Source organism: Camellia sinensis, chromosome 3 (assembly GCF_055761805.1).
Source record: "Camellia sinensis isolate YWXY chromosome 3, ASM5576180v1, whole genome shotgun sequence".
NCBI classification, from domain to species: Eukaryota; Viridiplantae; Streptophyta; class Magnoliopsida; order Ericales; family Theaceae; genus Camellia; species Camellia sinensis.
Window position 1 is genome coordinate 218015898 of NC_138963.1, and position 18666 is coordinate 218034563.

The 18666-nt window shown below is 36.4% G+C and overlaps 1 protein-coding gene across 2 annotated transcripts; it reads left to right on the forward strand.

The window, feature by feature from the left end:
• The first annotated feature begins 2108 nt into the window (after window positions 1-2108).
• On the forward strand, window positions 2109-9611 carry IQD32 (IQ-domain 32). 2 transcript variants are annotated; one of them, XM_028217278.2, is made up of 6 exons: window positions 2109-2676; window positions 5066-5398; window positions 5483-5695; window positions 6473-6553; window positions 6661-8269; window positions 9292-9611. In XM_028217278.2, exons 1-6 carry the CDS (start codon window positions 2590-2592, stop codon window positions 9309-9311), a joined length of 2343 nt encoding a protein of 780 aa, XP_028073079.2. In that variant the 5' UTR covers window positions 2109-2589; the 3' UTR covers window positions 9312-9611. The 2 variants fall into 2 exon arrangements, with proteins under 2 accessions (XP_028073079.2, XP_028073078.2); XM_028217277.2 differs by having other exon boundaries at window positions 2118-2676; window positions 9296-9611.
• The last annotated feature ends 9055 nt before the right edge of the window (window positions 9612-18666 follow it).

Consider the following 18666-nt stretch of genomic DNA (forward strand, 5'->3'; position numbering starts at 1 on the left):
GAACATCAAATACATAGAAGTTTAGCATACGAAAGAAATTAGATATAGTTAAGTACACAGAGAATAGCATAAAGATATAGACCATGATTTTAATTTTTGATTTTTTGGTTTTAGTATGGTTTTGATAGTACATTTTTATAACATGTTAACAAATATTTTTTGAATAACAATGACTTTAAACTATTTTCAATAGAAATGTTAAAATTGTGTATTAGTGTGTTTAACACGTTAAATATATTCAAAATTGAACCAAATTTTATAGGTTCAGATTTATTAATTTATTGAGTGTGTGGGTGTTCTAATAATGTTAAGATGTACGATAAAATTCCATTTCTATTTGTTAAATAAAAAAAATTATTATAAAAAATTGTGTGTTAACAGTCTCTCACCGGTCTCTGTACCTTTTCTCTGTGGGGGCTCATTAATAGTGTTAATTGGTTTGGCATAACAAAAAAAAGTCAAAAAGTCACTCTCTTATTTAAGTCAGATCATCTTATTTAAGTCACATCACCTCTCTACCACATCACTTCAAACTCAATCCATACACAGTCCATATTTCATAAAAAGTCAAAAAGTACACTTATTTAATTTATCTCAAACAACCCCGACTAACAAATCCATTGGAACTTAATTTTGGATAAGTGTTAATTGATTAATTTTTAAATAAAAGTGGACTTTAACAAGTCCATTGAAAAAATGTTCTTAGGATATTTTTTAACAAATTTTTTTTTTTTTTTTTTTTGATGTAATAAAGAGTCTTGTCGTGGCAAGATTGAAATTTTTGATCAATAAATGAGTAAAAAAAATAATCAAGAGAGGAGGAATAACCAAATAAAGAGATGATATTACATTATCATTCAATATTACTTTTGAGAAATTGAAGCTAATTCCAAGATTAGGCTTTGTTGCACCGCACAAAAAAATATTAAATAATAAAATAATAATAATAATAAAAAACTAATCTAATATATAAATAATAGAAAAACAAGTAACAGCATAAGGGCTAAATTGGGATCATTCCATCCCAAGGACGAGGGCCGGAGGTTTCATTAGCATTTACATTTTCTTTTTGTACAGAAAACTTTAAGTAATGTTTAGTAAAGTTTTAGAATTATGATTTAAGAATAAAGTTGTATTTTGAGTTTGTGAATTTTAAAATTATGATTTGAAAAAAAAAATATTTGGTTATGAGTTTTGAATTTTTGATGTGATATATGAAATGAAAAAAGATATTTGGTTATGAATTTTGAAAAGAGTTTTCAAAACTTAAACTAAACACACAATTCAAAATTCTATTGAAAATTATATTCAAAGCTTATAACCAAATTCTTTTTAAAATTCAATTTAAAAAAAATAATTTGTCATTTTAGCCTAAAAATATAATTTTTATATTTAAAAAATATCAAAAATAAATATAATTATTTTTTTCTCAAATAACAGGTGGCGATTGATAATTGTAAAAAAAAAAATAAAAAAAATCAAAAAGTGTTATTCCGATCAACTGATCGAACGACCAGCCGAACATCCAGAAAGCTATCTGAGCAGACGATCACGTAGACTAAAAATTCAAAAACTTCCTAATTTATCAAATATATGTTCAAAATATGTTTTAAAATTAATTTAGAATCATGATTTAAGAAATTCTACCAAACATAACGTTCGAATCTAAAGATGAAAAATTAATTAAAGTTGCACACCAAATACAGCCTTACATTTTCATTTTTCTCCCCTATAATAAATAGTAAGACACTTGAATTAACCCAACGTTTTCGTCCATTTTCCGATTGTCTTAAAAATAAACAAGTGGGCCCAGATATGACCTTGTTGATAATTTATTTCCTATTATTAATAGTAAAATTATTAATTTAAATTTCATTTTGACTCCTTATCTTACAAACAAACAATCACTTTCAATGGGTAGTTTTGTCCGATAAGAACAATCGCTATTAAGTAGCGGGGAGAATCTATTTACACACACCACTCTCCCTCTATACACATCATTTACACACAACTTCTCAACACACTCTCTCATTAAGTGTGTGGGGAGAGGGGATAAAGTGTGTGCATATAAAAGCTCCCTAAGTAGCGGAATAGGTTAGTTTTGATGCACGCTTCTAAAATTTAAAACAAAAGTAAATCAAAAGATACCTACCCCTGGTATTTGTCCGAGTGGATATCTTTTAGCTACCAGCACTAATTAATATATAAAATTAGTCTTATTTAGCATATAAATTATAAATATTTTAAAAATTAATTATAAATATTTAAAAATTTTAAAATTATCCCATACAATACACAAATTAATACATAGCATATTCCTACTCGTAATGAATTTCTTGCTTGCTGCTCAAAAAACAGAAAAAAAAAAAATTCTTGCTTGCTCAACAATCTCGCTCCGTTTCAACGGATATATATTTGTTTAGCGAAGAAAACGGTGTTGATGAATTAGCGGAACTCAAAACCCAGAACTTAGCTATATTTTAGGACCGTGTTGAGATCCGCCATGAACAATGAGTGAGTGAGTGAGTGAGTGATAGAGAGTGTAATCAAGATCATTACGCGAGCTCAATCAATCACACAGAGATCAAAATGGGAAGATCCACTGCATCTTGCTTCAAGATCATTACCTGTAGCAGCGATGCCGTCGATGAAGACGATGATATCGAAGCTTCTGAGGTATCTCTGATCTACGGTTAATTTTTTTTTTTTTACCCTCTCTGTTTGGTTGCTGGGAAAATGTCTGTAGAGTAAAGTGATTAGAATCTTGAGTATACGATGTTTAAGGGATTTGACGGCCTTTGTATTTGAATGTGATGTTTTTGGCAATTTTTTGAAGGTTTCACAAATATTGGGATTGAGATAGGATCTTGATCCACATTTAAATCGGCCCCAAGTGATTTGATGCTTTTGATCATGCGAAAGCTTGTTCCCCTGGTTATTAAACAGTTTAGGATTGCTCTTCTAAGTTACTTACTGTTTGTTTAAATTGATGGGACGCAAAGTAAGACATTTTTAGGTCTGGAAGCACAAGCCTTCAAGTTCAAATTCATGACTTCATGTCCATTAGCTGACAACAATTTAGCATATTTTTGCATGTAACTTGCATAATCTTTGCCACTTAGGCATGTAATTGGCAACAAATTAAAGTGGATTAGACTATGGAAGGATAGAAGCTATGTATAGAACTGTTGCATATGAATATCAGGTTGAAATGGCAATATTTCACTTGAGTAATTCATTTACTAATTTTGCATTGACTTCTGCCAGTAACAGCTTCCTTGTTATTTGTGTTGCGTTAAACACACAAATTACATGCTATTATGCTCACAATCTTAAGACTTGTGGTTGATTTATTGAAAGCGTCATAGTTAATAAATTTGGCCTCCGAAATGCTAGTGGAGGCATTATACTGTTGTACTATGCTAATTCATATATCTTACACACAAATGAAGATGGAATAAGAAAGAATACTTGTAGGCTATGTTTGATTCACAAGACTAAAGTATTAATAATCTATTAAATTAGTGTGATATTTACTATCCAATTGGATTAGTAGGATAAATTATCCCCTTATCCATTGTTTGATTTGCATTAGATAAGAAAACATATGAATGTAGGATTATAACTATATTTATTTTATTTTCTAATTTTACCCTCCATCAATGTTTCTTCACTATCTTTACTTTATCAAAATTTCTTCATAAACGTGGTTTTAAAAAAATAATAAATAATTAAATAAAAACAAAATAAAAATACAAAGGTCATGTTTGTTTTTTTTTTTTTTTTTAAATATAAACTAATTTGATAAAATAAATGTCAAAAAATATTTTTAAATTTTTAAAAATTATTTTTAGCCTTCTAAAATATAAAATTATATAAAAATAATGAGTGTTTTAATTTTTAGTCAAGGATAAAAGAGTTTTTTTATTTTATTTCTCAATTCAGGATATATAATCTCACCCCTATCCCATTATTAATAATCTTACAAATTTGTTGGATTAATTATTCATTGGATTAATTATTCATTGGATTAATAATCCTGAAACAAAATTTTAAAACATAAGATTATTGGATTCACGGATTAATAATTCTAATTCTATATTCTAATCTTGTCAATCAAACATGCCCGTATGGTATAGAAAAACACGGTAGTACCAAGTGATATTTGATTAAAGTAATGTCATGCAAAGTTGATCCTTCGTTGTTCTATGAATTACGCATTTTACTTTCATGTTTAGAGTTACATTCTATATTAGTAGAATTCTGTTTATATTGCATTTCTTTTCTTGATAAGAAAACCTAGACATTTCTTCTTGTTATGGAAAACAAAAAACTAGCAGTTTATACAGTTAATGCTCTCTCTCTCTCTCTCTCTCACATGCGTGCTCTTGCGCGTGCACCCACACACAAACAACAAAACAAACAATTGATTGCTTGTTTGGCAAAAAAAAAAAAAGGTTGTTTTTTAAACACTGCATTGCATTTAATAATGAATGGAATATAGAAATTTGTTTTTATTTAACTATAAATCCATTAAGTGCCTTAAAATGTCGTATGTGATGGTCATAGAGAGACCAGTATCTCATGAGGGTGTTTATAACACACAAAGTTATGTCTGGAGTAGAGCGAACTTTTTTAGTACCTTTGCAATGGATCCAAGCCACTTATTTATACTTTTTGAGGCACCCATTCACCAAGGGGTGTGGTTCTTGAAAAGGTTGCAACAACAGTGAATGGATACATCATACAAACCATTTGCGAGAGACACATTTCGTGTTTAAATGATTTTAAACCGTCAGAACCATCCTATGTGGGAAAGGCTTCTCACCACCCAAGTGGAGTGATAGGGTGTAGGGAGGTTCATCTATATTATGGTGTGAATCGCATTGTCCGTTAGCCTGGTCTATAAAATCATTCTCAGGGTGGAACAAGGGTTAGAATTTTGATGAGGAAAGTTTTAATTAATTTAAAACTGGGAAATCATGTAATATCCATCTAAAGATGGGGGAAATTAGGTTCCATCTCTCTCTCTCTCTTGAATGTTGTTGTTGGAATTTTTCTATAGAGCAAGGGTTCAAGTGACAAACGTGGATGGAGTTTTCGGAAGAGATCTGCCAGGCATCGAGTGCTAAGCAACATTGTAATTTCTGAAATGCCTTCTTCTTTGAATAAGGATGGCCCAGAAACTGCTACTGTCAACTTAGAAACTCAACCCAACACGGCTTTTCAAGAGAAAACTTCTGCAATGGGATGGACAGATGAGAAACCCCGATTGTCGACTTCAGCGAATTTGAAAGTGTCTGATACCAGAGTTGCTACAGAGAATGACACAATGCATGATGTAGACCCAGATGAATCTGTTATAGTTATCATCCAGGCTGCGATCAGAGGATTTTTGGTATGAACTTTTTCCATTTTAAGATTTTAGAATTTCAGTCAAATAACAAATTTAACTTCTTCCCTGCCTAAATGGGTTTACCAGGCTCAGAGAGAATTGCTGAAGCTTAAGAACGTAGTTAAGTTGCAAGCTGCTGTACGTGGGCATTTGGTTCGGAGGCAAGCTGTGGGAACTCTACACTGTCTTCAAGCCATAGTCAAAATGCAAACCCTTGTTCGTGCTCGTCAAGCTCGCGATTCTTCTGACGGGAAACTAGATGGGAATCATGTGAAGGACGATCACAATTCAAAGCTCTTGGTAATGCTCTAATTTGGGTCAGTGACCTGTCTTGGGTTGTCTCTTGTCATGTTCAAATGTTTTGACTGGAGATCATACACCAGCCATCAACTTGAGACATCACTCTTTGCCAAATTAGATTCACTATTGATTGTGAGATGATAAAAAAATTCTCCAGGATATCTGATGCTCGTTACTTGTTGAAGGATACAGTGTACCAAAATGCGTGCACAGCAATGAAGACATTTAAGTACATCAATTATTGCACACACATGCAATATCTTGAATAGATATAGGGAGCAAGCTAATTTGACATCTTTTAGTTCATGTTGATCCAAGGAAAAACTCATCTTTGTTATCCATCTTATATTTTATCTTGTTTTCCAATAATTAGTTTTTGATGAATTGTAGGCTGAGCAAAAGTGCTTTAATCAGCTAAGACTTCCAAAATCATTATCTAATTTGAAAATGGAATTGAGGAGCTCAATATATAATAGTACTGAATTGTCAGTTGAGTGAATGTTCTGAAATTACTTGAGACAGTCCTCAAGATGAGGTTTTAGGAAATGCCTATGGATGTCGATCAAGGTTCTTAGTATTGAATGACCATAAAGCAAGTCTGACCTATGACCTTTCCCCCTTTTATTCTGTGATCCTTTGGATCTGTATTTCTATATTAATTTTCATTTCATGAAAGCAAGGTTAATAGCTTTTCATGCTTCGACAGATCATCTTTGAATATATTTGATTGCACAAATAGTTTTTGTTGCAGCCTTGATTGTCCATCTCTTGTTTCAGGAAAAGGGAGACTTACTAGCCAAACCAAATGTAAGGTACACTTCCATTGAGAAGCTGCTTAAGAACAAGTTTGCTCATCAGGTAAAGGAAATTCTATCTTTTTTTCCATTCACCTGCAACTATATTGCAGGTGATCGATCTCACAATGCATTTTTTGAACTGAAACTATTTTTGTTATTCTGTCTAAGCTACTGGAGTCAACACCAAGGACCAAACATATCCACATTAAGTGTGATCCTTCTAGATCTGATTCATCTTGGAAATGGTTGGAGAGGTGGATGTCTGTTTCATCAATGGGAGTTGAACAGCCACAGAAACCAGGGTTAAGAATGCAGCAACATGAGGAGGACAAGGATGAGTGTTCTGGCTGTGAAGTGGAAACTGAATTTCCATCTGGAGATAGTGAGTCAACAGATTTGAAGGCCACTATCAGGGAAAAAGTAGTGCCTTCTAAAGGCGAAGATACTTTGATGACTTATGATGCTGACAATGTTGCCGTTCAAGCATGTGAACCAGCCTCATCTACTATAAGTGATAATCTGGAGCTGCCTCAGCCTGAGAATTCAGGCACATCAAATTTAAAAGAGTCATTGGATTTGCTTCCTAATCAAACTAAGCAATCAGATTCGATTTCTCAGATGGAGCTCAAATCTAATACTAGCAAGCCTGAAATGGAGAATGAACATTCTGCATGTTCTGTGAAAAGTCTTGCTTCCGAACAAGTGGAGACTGAGGGAAAGAAGTTTGTGTTTGGAATGAGAAAAGCAACTAACCCTGCATTTATTGCTGTTAAGTCGAAATTTGAAGAGCTGAGCTCAACTGCTAATTTTGCAAGATCAACCAGTACCTATGGTCAAGATGTTGGAGTCGAATCAAACTCGGATGCAGTTTCATATGCCATGGACAATGCAGTCAGGACAATGGAGATTGGCCTGGCAGAGAACTCGGTTTTGCATACCTCAAGGGTTAAAGTTGGTGGCTCTGAATGTGGGACAGAACTTTCTATTACTTCCACTCTTGATTCCCCAGAAAGTTCTGAGATTGGAGCTACGGGTGTTGAGCAGGAAGCCATACTTTTTGAGAAAGGGAATAGCAATGCTGATATCACTAGTACCCTGGATATTGAAGCCAATGGTGTGACTACCATCCCAGGATCCGATTCAGCCTATTCCATCTTGGTGCAGCCAGAGAAACTTGATGATGTTAATGGTGCTAATGGCAAACCTGTCATTTCTGTTACAGCTGTAGATTCCTTACAGGAACAGCCGAATGTACAAATCAAGTTGGGTTCAGAGACGGGTCATAAAATGTACAAGTCATCACCAGAAGCATCTCCAAGAAGCCATATGACAGTCCCTGAATTCCAGGTAACACCTTCTAGTCAGGTATCCGTGAAAACTGAGAGGACTAAAAGTGAAAGAGGTTCAACTAACCAGAAACGTAGGTCTAACCATGATTCTGTCACAAGGAGCAGTTTGGAACAGTTACCTAAAGAGAATAAAACTGGGAAGCGACGCAATTCTTTTGGTTCAGGGAGACCTGATTATGTTGATCAGGAACCAAGAGATAGTAATAGTAGTAATTCTCTCCCAAGTTACATGCAAGCGACAGAATCTGCAAGAGCCAAAGCTCTTGCAACTAGCTCCCCGAGATCAAGTCCAGATGTGCAAGACAAGGACATTTACATTAAGAAGAGACATTCCTTGCCTGCTTCAAATGGAAGGCAGGGATCTCCTCGTATCCAGCGATCTACGTCTCAGGCACAGCAGGGTGCTAAGGGAAATGGTCATCTTCATGGTATTTTCTAAACTACCTCCTTTTTCTTTTCAGATAGAAGGTATTGCAAATTTACTTCATAAATCCATTGACTTAACCTGATGGACTCATCCCCAGAATTTTCTTCCAGCTATGTTTAATCTGTGTAGGATCTGGTACCATTTGATCTAGATCGGTGACACAGGAAATTTTGTCTGGTTTTTGTAGGTAGTTTATCTGCTTTTAGAAAACAGTTAATGCAGTTTAGTGTTGAGTATTTTGACTTTCTAAGAGGAAATTTTAGGGTTGTTATAGACTATAGGAATTTGAACTGAACTAAAAGAGCAACAAACCAAGCCTGAGGCTGAATTGTACTTGCACCTTCTGGTCAAATTCCCCTTTGTTTCCTTAGCTTTAATAATATAATAATAAACTTTTGGCGAATGGGGGGATAGATTCATAAGCGTCTCTGCTGCTTGTGGTTAGTTGGATTTCACTTCAAGTTACTATGTTGTATCTCTTGTCATATTAAAAGGTTCTCCACTGCTGAGATTTTGTTTTTCGTGTTTTCCCAACCGTGTCTTTTGCATGCAATATTTTGTCAGGAGTGTCAGTTTAAAATTGTTTCTCAGCTATTCTTTTAAGATTGTTTGGATTTAGGATTTAGGCAAGGATATGTGGAGGGAAAGGAAAAAAGTGAATGAATATAAGCTAATTTTTTTCTCCATTTTCCTTGCATTTTTCTTTTTCTTTCCAAATCAATCATCCAAATACAGTCGAAATTTCTTTTAGTTTGTCATGACACTATTTGCACAAATTTCTCTAAGTTGTTTGTCAACAGTTTTTTTGTTTTCTGTTTTTTTGGTGTCAGCTAATTACTCTATTGTCACCCTTTTCAGATGCTCATGATTTGTTTTTTTTTTTTTTTTGCTTTAGTAATCATTCTTAGGTCATTATCTACCCTTTAATCTTCAGCATAATGTTACACAGTTTGTCCAAAGTCTACCAATGTGAAGTTTTGGTATATGTTTGGTTACTTATTGCCTGAGTCTTGTTTGTTTCAGATAGAAAGTGGCAAAGGTGAAGAGTAGCTGTTTAATTTTGATTATCGGCACAGGCATGCCTCGGATTCAGGTTTGCTGGTGGAGAATGTAGAGAATGAAGTGAAATTTTATGTGAAGTGGTAAACTACCATCTTATTATTTTTTATTTGATTATGAAGAAATCTGTTTTGGAGGTTTGCTTGTATTTTTGTCCGATAGTATATGCGACTTTGTTTAAGGTTTGTTTTAAGATGGTTTTGGTGCTTATTAACTTTTGAAATATTGAGTTATAAGTTCGAGACAAGAATGATATTTATTTTATTTTATTGTAGTTTTTAAAATTGACTGATTTATAAATAGAATTGCTTTTTTTTTTTTTTGTGTGTGTTTTGTTTTTGGGGACCCTTTTTACTCAAAATCTGCGGGGCCAAGACGACCGTGCACCCCTCAAACACACAAGTCTGAATCCAAGTGTAGGTGCAGCTTCTTATGTTTCTGATCCACGTGTTAGCCTTTAAGTTTGATTACAGTGGTGATAGATCCCACTAAAAATGGACCACTAAGCCAGTTCTAATGAGCTGGCAGTCCAGAAAATATAAAAAAAAAAAAAAAAAAAAAAACAAAGAGCAAAACATCAAATCAATTAGAGATATAGTGTTTATAGAGCTATTAGATCTCATTGTTTTAGTGGTCTCAAATAATTTTCTTTTCCTTTTCAAGTACAAGCTGGAGCTTAGCTTAATTGAGTTGGTTCCATTCGAGCTCAAGTTTATTTTTTTGGAGCTCGAGTTTTTGAAATTGAAGGAGCCAAACTCAAGCCCGACGTGAGCTGTTCTCAAACTTGAACTCAATTAATTTTCTGTGAACCAAGCTTTAATATCAATGTTGAGTTAAATTTTTTATCCAAAAATATCATCAACTTATATAAATCACAAAAAAAAAAAAAAACAAACAAACAAACAAACAAACAACCAAGAGTGCATCTAATACATGTAGAGAACAGAATATGTGAATCTTACCAATAAAACCATAAATCCAATGTAATATATACTTTTCAAATCCTATACACGACATATATGTTCAAAATCATATAACCACACATCCAATGTAATATATATACTTTTGAAATCCTATATATATATATATATATGTTCAAAATCCTATAAGTACCATATACATGGCCAGAGCCAAGTAACTATGAGTTTGTAAAAGTATAAATGTTTCTTCGTCTATATTTCATGGTATGGAGTTTCTTTACTCATATCTCACAGTACAGAGCAAGATAACAAAGCAAGAGAGGCAAACCAATAGAAACTTCTTGATCATGAGCAGCACTAGCACCATTAAAAAGTTTCTGATCATCATTGGCAGCACTATCGAGCCAATAGGAATTCCAGTGGTTGGAATGGTCATGAAGAGTGCAGACATGACAATGAAATATCTACTCTCTTTAATTCATATTCTTCAATTCCACCTCCATCATCTGCATTTTACCGTAATAATCGCAATTTACAAAATACGAAAGTCATTTTCGAGAAAACCTTGAAAGCAAGTGTAGACATGGCAAACATAGCCGAGAGGATGGAAAACTTATACCTCCACTCTTTTTTATATAGAATAAGTACTATTTCCAAAGTAGATGCCATAAGTTGGTCTAAGGTAGAAGTAAGGTCAAAAACTTGTAGAAATGCAATAGGCCTTTTGTTTTTCTTCAACTATACAACTTCTACAATTGCAGAAGTCACTACAACCACCGCAAAACCAAATCCCACGTAAGAGTATATTATATTTTTTTCATTTCCAACTTGTTCCATTGTGGCACTTGTAAATTCTAGCAGGACATTGAAGGCAACACAATAAAAATCTAATTGTTGTTCCTTAAAAAGTTAAACACTTTCAATTTCCTGAAAACTTTGTTGGCACTATAACAATTTACATTTTTGGTAACCAAATTTGGTGACCAAAACTAATTTAGTCACCAAAAGTTATACAATACGCCACTAAAATTACATTGGTCGGCGTTGTTTAAGGTTTTAGCTACTAATTTTTTTTAGTAGCTGTATATTATTTATTGGCGACTAAAAAGACATTTAATCGCTAAATATGCCATAATAGGCGACTAAAAAAATATTGGTCGGCGTTAATTTAGGTTTTAGGCTACTAAAATTTATTTTAGTCATGGTATACTAATTTTTGCCGACTAAAATAAATTTAGTAGCCAAATAACTAGCATAATGTTTGTTATTAACCTTTTAGGGCGAAATTTTTGGTCAGCAAATATTAATTTGTGGTGACCAAAATACTTTTAGTCGTGGTATAAGAATTTTTGCCTACTAAATAATTTGGTCGCCAACCAAATAACATAACTTTTACTTTTTCTCTTTCGCGACCAAATATTTGTTCGGTAAATATTTATTTTTGGTGACTAAAATTATTTAGTCAGCAATATTTAGTTGCTAAAATAAATTAAGTCGCCCTTTATGTCACGACCCAAACCCGCCCCTATAGGTTTAGCATCGAAACCGCCCAGTAATCTTGGGATTACCGAAGGCCTCTGAGACAAATTAACATAATATTAGGGGCTAGCGGAAGTAGATAACAAATATACAACGTCCATTGAGCTGTGCAGACTTATATGAGACAGAAAAATTTTAAAACTTTTTATATACATATATACACATCATCCCTACGTCATAATATATATACAGATCAGACAAAAAGGACTTAGCCCATTTTTTCAAAATACACAAGACTTGTTGTAGACGTCCCCGAACGTCTCGGGAGGAAATCTCGTTTTGTTCATTTGGGCTTACTACAGTTCAGGACTCAATGTCACGGTCCTGTATCTAATCTCGCAGAGTGCAATGCAAGACCAATGAATCATCAAAGAGTCCAAATCCGACAAATTGTTTTTGAAAAACTAATTTTTAGAAAGAAGTGCCAAACATGGACTGCTTTGCCAGATACAGAGTCGCCACCTAAATATTTATTTTTGGGGAAATTTAGGAAACCCTGACTCGTTGCCTAAGGCCATGTGCCCGTCATCACCAAAGTTGACTCGGCTCGGGAACTTGGGTACGATTGGGGAAGGTCAACTATGAGCATCCCCGCTCGTCCGATCAAAGATCGGCCACTACTAAGCATGATATCGAGTTTTGAAAACATATGTGCTCTTATTCCGGTTATTAGCCTAGAATTACTATATGATGCGCACAGCATACAAGTATAGACTGGGTCGCCTGAATTGGAACAAAACATCTCATATTTGTTTTGAAAAACAGTTTGAAGGTGCTACTCGCTACTCGCAAGTAGGCTAAGACGTGGATTTTGCCACCCTCGGGTGGGCTTAGAAAACATGATTTTGCCACTTTCAAGTGGGCTTAAAACTCTCATTCAATGCATTGTTTCAATTCAAATAACCCAACCTCCACCCGCAGGCATTCAGGCAATTATATCACATAAGCAAATAGCCTCATGGTAAGCATGTTATCATGGCAGTCACTCACACTCATGCAAGGATACTAAAGCATAAACACTCACCGAGTACTCCAAGCTAAAACAAAAACTAGTTAGTAATCAATGCATGATCCTAGTTCATGTTAAGATGGCTAATGCAACACATGCAAAATGCAACTAAGATAGGCTCGGCTATTCTAAACATGGCATATGAAATGCAACAAATGACATGTATTCAACTTGGAATTGAAATACAATGCAGTTACTATGATGCGCCGAGCCCGGCACATGCAAGACAGATGAATGGATGCAAACATGCGAGCATAAGGATGCTAATTGAAACGTGCCCTAAAACTAACCATCGAAAGTACGTAAGTAAAAGGGAGAAAGACGTGGGGTTGGAAGACATACATCATACACACGCACACTTATTACAATATTGCCCTCCTTAGAGGGTCCGAATGAATAATACACAACAAACTAGCTAATCTAAACTAATTAAACTAATTATTACACAACTAAAATGAATAACGAATTACAGCTAAATATTACATAATATTAATTAATTAACAAATTAAACTAAGGAAGCAAATAAATTAGCATGCAAGCTACATAAAATGGATTGCCTCAGCTCTGTTCCGAATGATAAGGATGCATGCATGCTCGAGTCGCCTTGTCGGGAAATCCATCGCGATGCCCGATTTGCCTCTGTTTGCAACTGGTCCCAGAACACTGCGCAAAGCTCCAGAAGGCAGCACCAGTTTTTGCTGCTGGTTTCCGGTTTGCTGCAACAGAGAGCAAGAAAGGGGCATGGCAAAGTATTTTCAACATATGTGTGCACGACCACTCTTCCCATCATTGCATAAGCTCTAGGAAGGGTAGTCCTTGATCCTCGCGCCACCAATCATGCATCTCGATGCATGATGGCCGAGGAGTCGAATTGCACGACTCGATATGATGAATGCACATATGAACACAATAAGGCCTAAACTCTATCATGGGTAGTCAAAAGTGTCGGTGACTGGGAATCGAGACACGTTTGATCACTTGGAGTATGAAACATTCCTCGTTTTTCATGTTTGGACTAAACCCTACTCCAAACACAATGCAACAAATAGAATGGCATGTCATGTACAAAATGCAACTCTAGTGTGCAATCCTAAATGTAATGCGACTAAGTGATGTAAACATGCAAAGGATGACATGCAAGCATGCAAATGGCATACACAATGCTATGAACTAATCAATGGCATACTCAATGCACATGGATTATATGGCATGCATACACAATGCACTAACATACGCGATGTTATAAACGAGGCATACTCAATGCAATGATCGAACATGGAACAACATGGATTATATGGCATACACAATGTAAGATGGACTTAAACCAAAATGGATGGGTCTCGGCCACACCCAAATTAGTGGCCAAACATGATGAAAACGAAGCAACAACACACATGCAAACATGCACAAATGTAAGGGACCAAACCTAAGACACAAAGTGCAACTCCACCAAAGCATGGTAAGCATGAAATATGGCAAACAATCACATATTTTCCAGCTCTGAAATGACATGCAAAATGGTCCCGAATCATGCAAACACCTCACACAATGCATGCTAGATGGCCCAAATACCGAAACTAGTGAAGTGGATTACACTATAGGCATGCAAAGCAATACTCAAATGGCCAAACCAGCCCCAAATAGTCCCTATGCAGGCCAAAACAGTAGCAAATATGGACTAAAATGATGGCTCGCAAAGCATGAAAATGAAGCTCATGCAATGGTCCAAAAATGAGGTATTCATGCATAACTCTCAAACACATTTGAAGAGTGGAAAACATGGAAATATGGCATACATATAAACTCTGAAATATGATTCACAATGATGCCAAAACATGGAAACACCTCAAAATACGCATGCAATAGGCTTCAAAACTCAAAGCTAGGCAAGGGTATTGAACTATAACCATGCATAGCAAATATCATTCGACCATGAGGCCCAAAAACAGAGCTAAGGTAGTCCAAAACATGCACAAAATCAGTTTAAGGCATGGCCAAAAAGTGCTAGAATCAATGGCCAAAATAGCATGTAATGTAAGCTAGTAAAGAGGATTTGCACTACAAGCATATGAGGCAATCAAGAGGCCACTAAACCAGCAAAATTCAGAGGTATGACATCCCAAATAAAGCCCAAAAACCCACTGAAACATGGTTAATGCATGCAAGAATGAGATGCTCCTTTGATATGCTATGAAGAGGGTTATTCTACACATGCAAGATGGACATCTGTAGCAAGCCCGCGGGGGACCTCGCCACAGCTCGGACTCGACTTTCGTAGTCACGGTTCTAAATCTGAACCAAAGAGTCCAAATCCGGCAAATCGTTTTGAGAAAACAGATTTTTTGAAAGAAGTGCCAAACATGGACTGCTTTGCCAGATACAGAGTCGCCACCTAAATATTTTATTTTGGGAAATTTAGGAAACCCTGACTCGGTGCCAAAAGGCCACGTGTCCGTCATCACCAAAGTTGCCTCGGCTCGGGAACTTGGGTACGATTGGGGAAGGTCACTTCGTGAGCACCCCCGCTCGCCCGGTCATAGACCGGCCTCTACTAACCATGATATCAATTTTTGAAAACATTGTGAGTTCTTAATCCGGTTATTAGCCTAGGTTACTATGTGATGCTCACAGCATACAAGTATAGACTGGATCGCCTGAATTGGAACAAAACATTTCATGTTTGTTTTTTTTTTGAAAGAGGTTTTGCTACCCGCAGGTAAGCTTGAAACATTTGATGATTTATTCCAATTCAGATAACCCAACCTTCACCCACAGGCATTCAGGCAGTTATATCATATAAGCACATAGCCTCATGGTAAGCATGCTATTCATGGCGGCACTCACACGCATGCAAGGATGCTAAAGCATAAAGCTTACCGAGTACTCCAAGCCAAAATAGAAACTCATTAGAAATCATGCATGAATCCTAAGTATACAGAAATGTCTAATGCAACACATGCAAAATGCAACTATAGCAGGCTCGGCTATTCTAAGATGGTATATGAAATGCTACAACTATCATGTATTCAATTTAGAATTGAATTGAAAAATACAATGCAGTTAGTATGATGCGCCGAGCCCGGTGCATGCAAAACTGATGAATGAATGCAAACATGCTGTCATACTGTATGCTAATTGAAATATGCCCTAATCTAACCATCATAAGCGGATAAATAAAAGGGAAGAAAGACGTGGGGTTGGAAGACATACATCACACTCACGCACACTTATTACAGTTGTGCCCTCGCGCAGAGGGTCCGAATAAATAATACAGTCCAAATATTACAGTCCCGAATGAAAGAATATTACAGTCCAAAATATTACAAAATCCTAATTAATTAACGAATTAACTAAGAAAATAAATAAAACTGGTATGCAAGCTAGGGACTGCCTTGCTTCTGATGGATGATGCATGTCCGGGTTGTCTTGCGCAGAAATCCACCGGAATGCCCCAATTAGCCTCTGTTTACACCTGTACTTGAAAAGCGTGCCAGCCCCAAAAAGTTGCTGATTCTTCGTTTTGCTGCAACAGAGAGCAGGAAAGGGGCATAGCAATGTATTTGCACAGATATATGCATGTCTCGATCCTCGTGCCACCAATCACGCATACCGAGGCATGATGGCCGAGGAGTCGAAATGCACAACTCAATATAGGATGAATGCACATGAAACTACAGCTAAAACCTAACTCCATCATGGATAATCCGGAGTGTTGGTGACTGGGGAATTGAGACACATTCCGTCACTCGGAGTACGAAATGCACCTCGTTTCCCGTGCCCGGGCTAACTCCTATTCCGGACACGATGCAATATGCATGACATGCAACTAAGATGCAATCCTAACATACACCATGCTATGAAAGTGAGATGCCTCGAAATGCGTGCACATGGGCACGCAAACCGAGAAAATGACAGAATGCAATCTAAGATACAACCTAGTATGCACTATGCTATGAAAATGAGATGCCTCGAAATGCGTGCACACGGGCACGCAAACCGAGAAAATGGCAGAATGTGATCTAAGATACGACCTAGTATGCACTATGCTATGAAAATGAGATGCCTCGAAATGCGTGCACACGGGCACGCAAACTGAGAAAATGACAGAATGTGATCTAAGATACAACCTAGATGCACTATGCTGTGAAAATGAGATGCCTCGAAATGCGTGCACACAGGCACACAAACCGAGAAAATGGCAAAATGTGATCTAAGATACAACCTAGTATGCACTATGCTGTGAAAATGAGATGCCTCGAAATGCGTGCACACAGGCACGCAAATCGAGAAAATGACAGAATGTGATCTAAGATACAACCTAGTATGCACTATGCTGTGAAAATGAGATGCCTCGAAATGCGTGCACACAGGCACACAAACCGAGAAAATGGCATACGCAATGCAAATGACATGGAAAATGTAACATGGGCTTATACCAACATGAGTGAGCCTCAGCCACACTCACATAGGATGCCGGCAGATGAAAATGAAGTGCCTCGAAATGCGTGCACACGGGCACGCAAACCGAGGCGATGATAGAATGCGAATGACATGAAAATGTGATATGGGCTTATACCAACATGAGTGAGCCTCAGCCACACTCACATAGGATGCCGACGGATGAAAATGAAGTGCCTCGAAATGCGTGCACACGGGCACGCAAACCGAGACGATGGCATACACAATGCGAATGACATGAAAATGTGATATGGGCTTATACCAACATGAGTGAGCCTCAGCCACACTCACATAGGATGCCGGCGGATAAAAATGAAGTGCCTCGAAATGCGTGCACACGGGCACGCAAACCGAGGCGATGGCAGAATGCGATGTAATGACATAGAAATGGAAAGAAATCATTCTAATAGAATTTCAGCACTAAAATATGGAGGAAAACAGTCCCGAAATGAGGCGAAATGACACCAAATGCATGGAATTGTCCCGAAATGCGAATTTAGGCACTCGAAATGGCCTATAGCTATGCCAAACATGCACAATATGGACATGTAATGCAAAGACAGAAGCTAGGCAGTCCCAAAAAAGGCACTTTCACAGTTATAAACATGGCCAAACAGCAAGCATAGGTAGGGCAAAAATGGCATGCAAGAATAGGGGCCAAAAGAGGGGTAATGAAGCAAGTGATATAAGAAAAATCCAAACTGAAAAATTTCCTTCTACAACATTGAAGAGGGACCAAAAATATGAATATTTACAGTATATGGAAAACCTCAAATCAATATACAAACATGCTAAAAAAAAGGCACAAGATTGAGGCTCAAAAGGTGCTATAACATGAAGTATACAAAATAATCACCAAACAGCCAAAGACCCTTAATAAAACATGTAGAATGGGCCAAAATAGGACTATTTCCAGAACTGTAAAATGGCCAAAAACAAAAGCATGATAGGGTAACTAAACATGCAAGAATGGGGGATAAAAGAGAGATATAACATGAAGTGGCATATGGAGGTCCCAAACCATGAAAGGACCCAAATGAAACATGAAGAATGGACTAAAATAAGAACTTTTTCAGAACTGTAAAATGGCCAAAAACAAAAGCATGGTAGGCTCCCATTGCATGCAAAAATGGGACTAAAAGGGGAGTATAAAGGTAAGTATAACATGGAAGTCCCAAATGGTGTTGAGCCCTTCTTCAATGTTGAAGAGGGGCTCAAAATAAGCCTAATATCAGTTTACAACATGCTCAAAAACAGATTACGCATGGGCCAAAAATAGCATGCAAGATTATGACATATAAGAGGATCAATGAAGCAAGTGCATCATGGAGGGCTCAAACAGGGTTGAGCCCTTAATGAAGAATGAAAATGAGCTCAAAAGAAGGCCACTTTCAGTTAGGGTCGGAGCTTGAA

What these genes read in the sequence shown, in the direction of transcription:
- IQD32 (XM_028217277.2), top strand. Translation starts at nt 2,590, where the DNA reads ATGGGAAGATCCACTGCATCTTGCTTCAAGATCATTACCTGTAGCAGC. An exon ending in CTGCGATCAGAGGATTTTTG is followed by an intron (nt 5,399 to 5,482) that starts GTATGAACTTTT and finishes TGGGTTTACCAG; the next exon opens with GCTCAGAGAGAATTGCTGAA. An exon ending in ATCACAATTCAAAGCTCTTG is followed by an intron (nt 5,696 to 6,472) that starts GTAATGCTCTAA and finishes CTCTTGTTTCAG; the next exon opens with GAAAAGGGAGACTTACTAGC.